The 998-nt window shown below is 63.4% G+C and overlaps 1 protein-coding gene across 1 annotated transcript in view; it reads left to right on the plus strand.

Annotated features, from left to right (window-relative positions):
• The first annotated feature begins 24 nt into the window (after positions 1 to 24).
• REEP4 (receptor accessory protein 4) overlaps positions 25 to 998 on the plus strand; it is a 3,510-nt gene continuing 2,536 nt past the window's right edge. The window contains exons 1-2 of the mRNA XM_005864604.2: positions 25 to 102; positions 884 to 956. Coding sequence (XP_005864666.1) covers positions 71 to 102; positions 884 to 956 — 105 coding nt within the window. The 5' untranslated portion in view covers positions 25 to 70. The remainder of the gene's footprint in view (positions 103 to 883; positions 957 to 998) is intronic.

Here is a 998-nt window from a genome sequence, read left to right on the forward strand (position 1 = left end):
CTCCCGGACCCGCGTGAGCGTCCTGCCGGGCGCCTTCCTGTGGGGCTCCCCTGGCGCCGGAGGCTGCAGGATGGTGTCCTGGATGATCTGCCGCCTGGTGGTGTGAGTATGGCCGCTCTCCCCGGGGGCCAGCCCGCCCTGGGGGGCACCTGGGAATGTTGGGGGGAAAGGGGTCTTTCTGAGCGCCGTCACGCCAACCCCCGGCACTCACCCCAATGGTTAACGGATCTGCGGGCCTGCACGCGGCCTCGGGCACCGCGGGCTTGTCGCCCTGGCCCCCAAAGCCTCCTGGGGTGATGGCGACCCCTCCTGCACTCACACACTGCAGGCTGGTGCCCAGGTGGAACCACAGGCGGGCCCTAAGCCCCTTGGCAACAACAGGTGTTGTGGGAGGAGAATCCAGGTGCCTGCCTCCCATCTGAGCAGTCACATGACTCACTGCCCCCCCCCCCCCCCCCCCCCCCCCTTCCCTACTCTGTCCTACTCGTCACCTTTCAGTACTTCAGTACCTGGCTTGAATATCCCTGTCTGCAGCCTGGCAGTGTCAGGTCGGGTGGCCCTGGGCCTGATTGCATGTCCAAGGGAGGGAAGGTGCTCTCAGATGCCTGCCTCCAACCCACCCACCTTGTTCAGTGGCTGTATGTACCCATGCACCCATGGGCCACTGTGCAGGCCTGGGCAGGTGTTTGGGGTGTTTGTAAACAGCAGGGTGGGGAGGTGGCCTCCAGGGCACTGACTCAGATGCAGGTTGTGCAAGCCAAGCGGGAAGAACAGGGTAGGCACTGTCACCTTGAACCCGTGGGGGAGGTGGCCACCTGTGGGGGGCAGGGCAGGGCATGTCACCCCTCACATTCCCCCTCTGCTTTTTCGGCTGCTCTTCCAGGCTGGTGTTTGGGATGCTGTACCCAGCTTATGCTTCCTATAAGGCTGTGAAAACCAAGAACATTCGTGAATATGTAAGTGTGGCGGTTGGCTCAGGTGGGGTGGGATGACAGCCT

This window comes from Myotis brandtii, unplaced genomic scaffold, assembly GCF_000412655.1.
Source record: "Myotis brandtii unplaced genomic scaffold, ASM41265v1 scaffold19, whole genome shotgun sequence".
Taxonomy (NCBI): domain Eukaryota; kingdom Metazoa; phylum Chordata; class Mammalia; order Chiroptera; family Vespertilionidae; genus Myotis; species Myotis brandtii.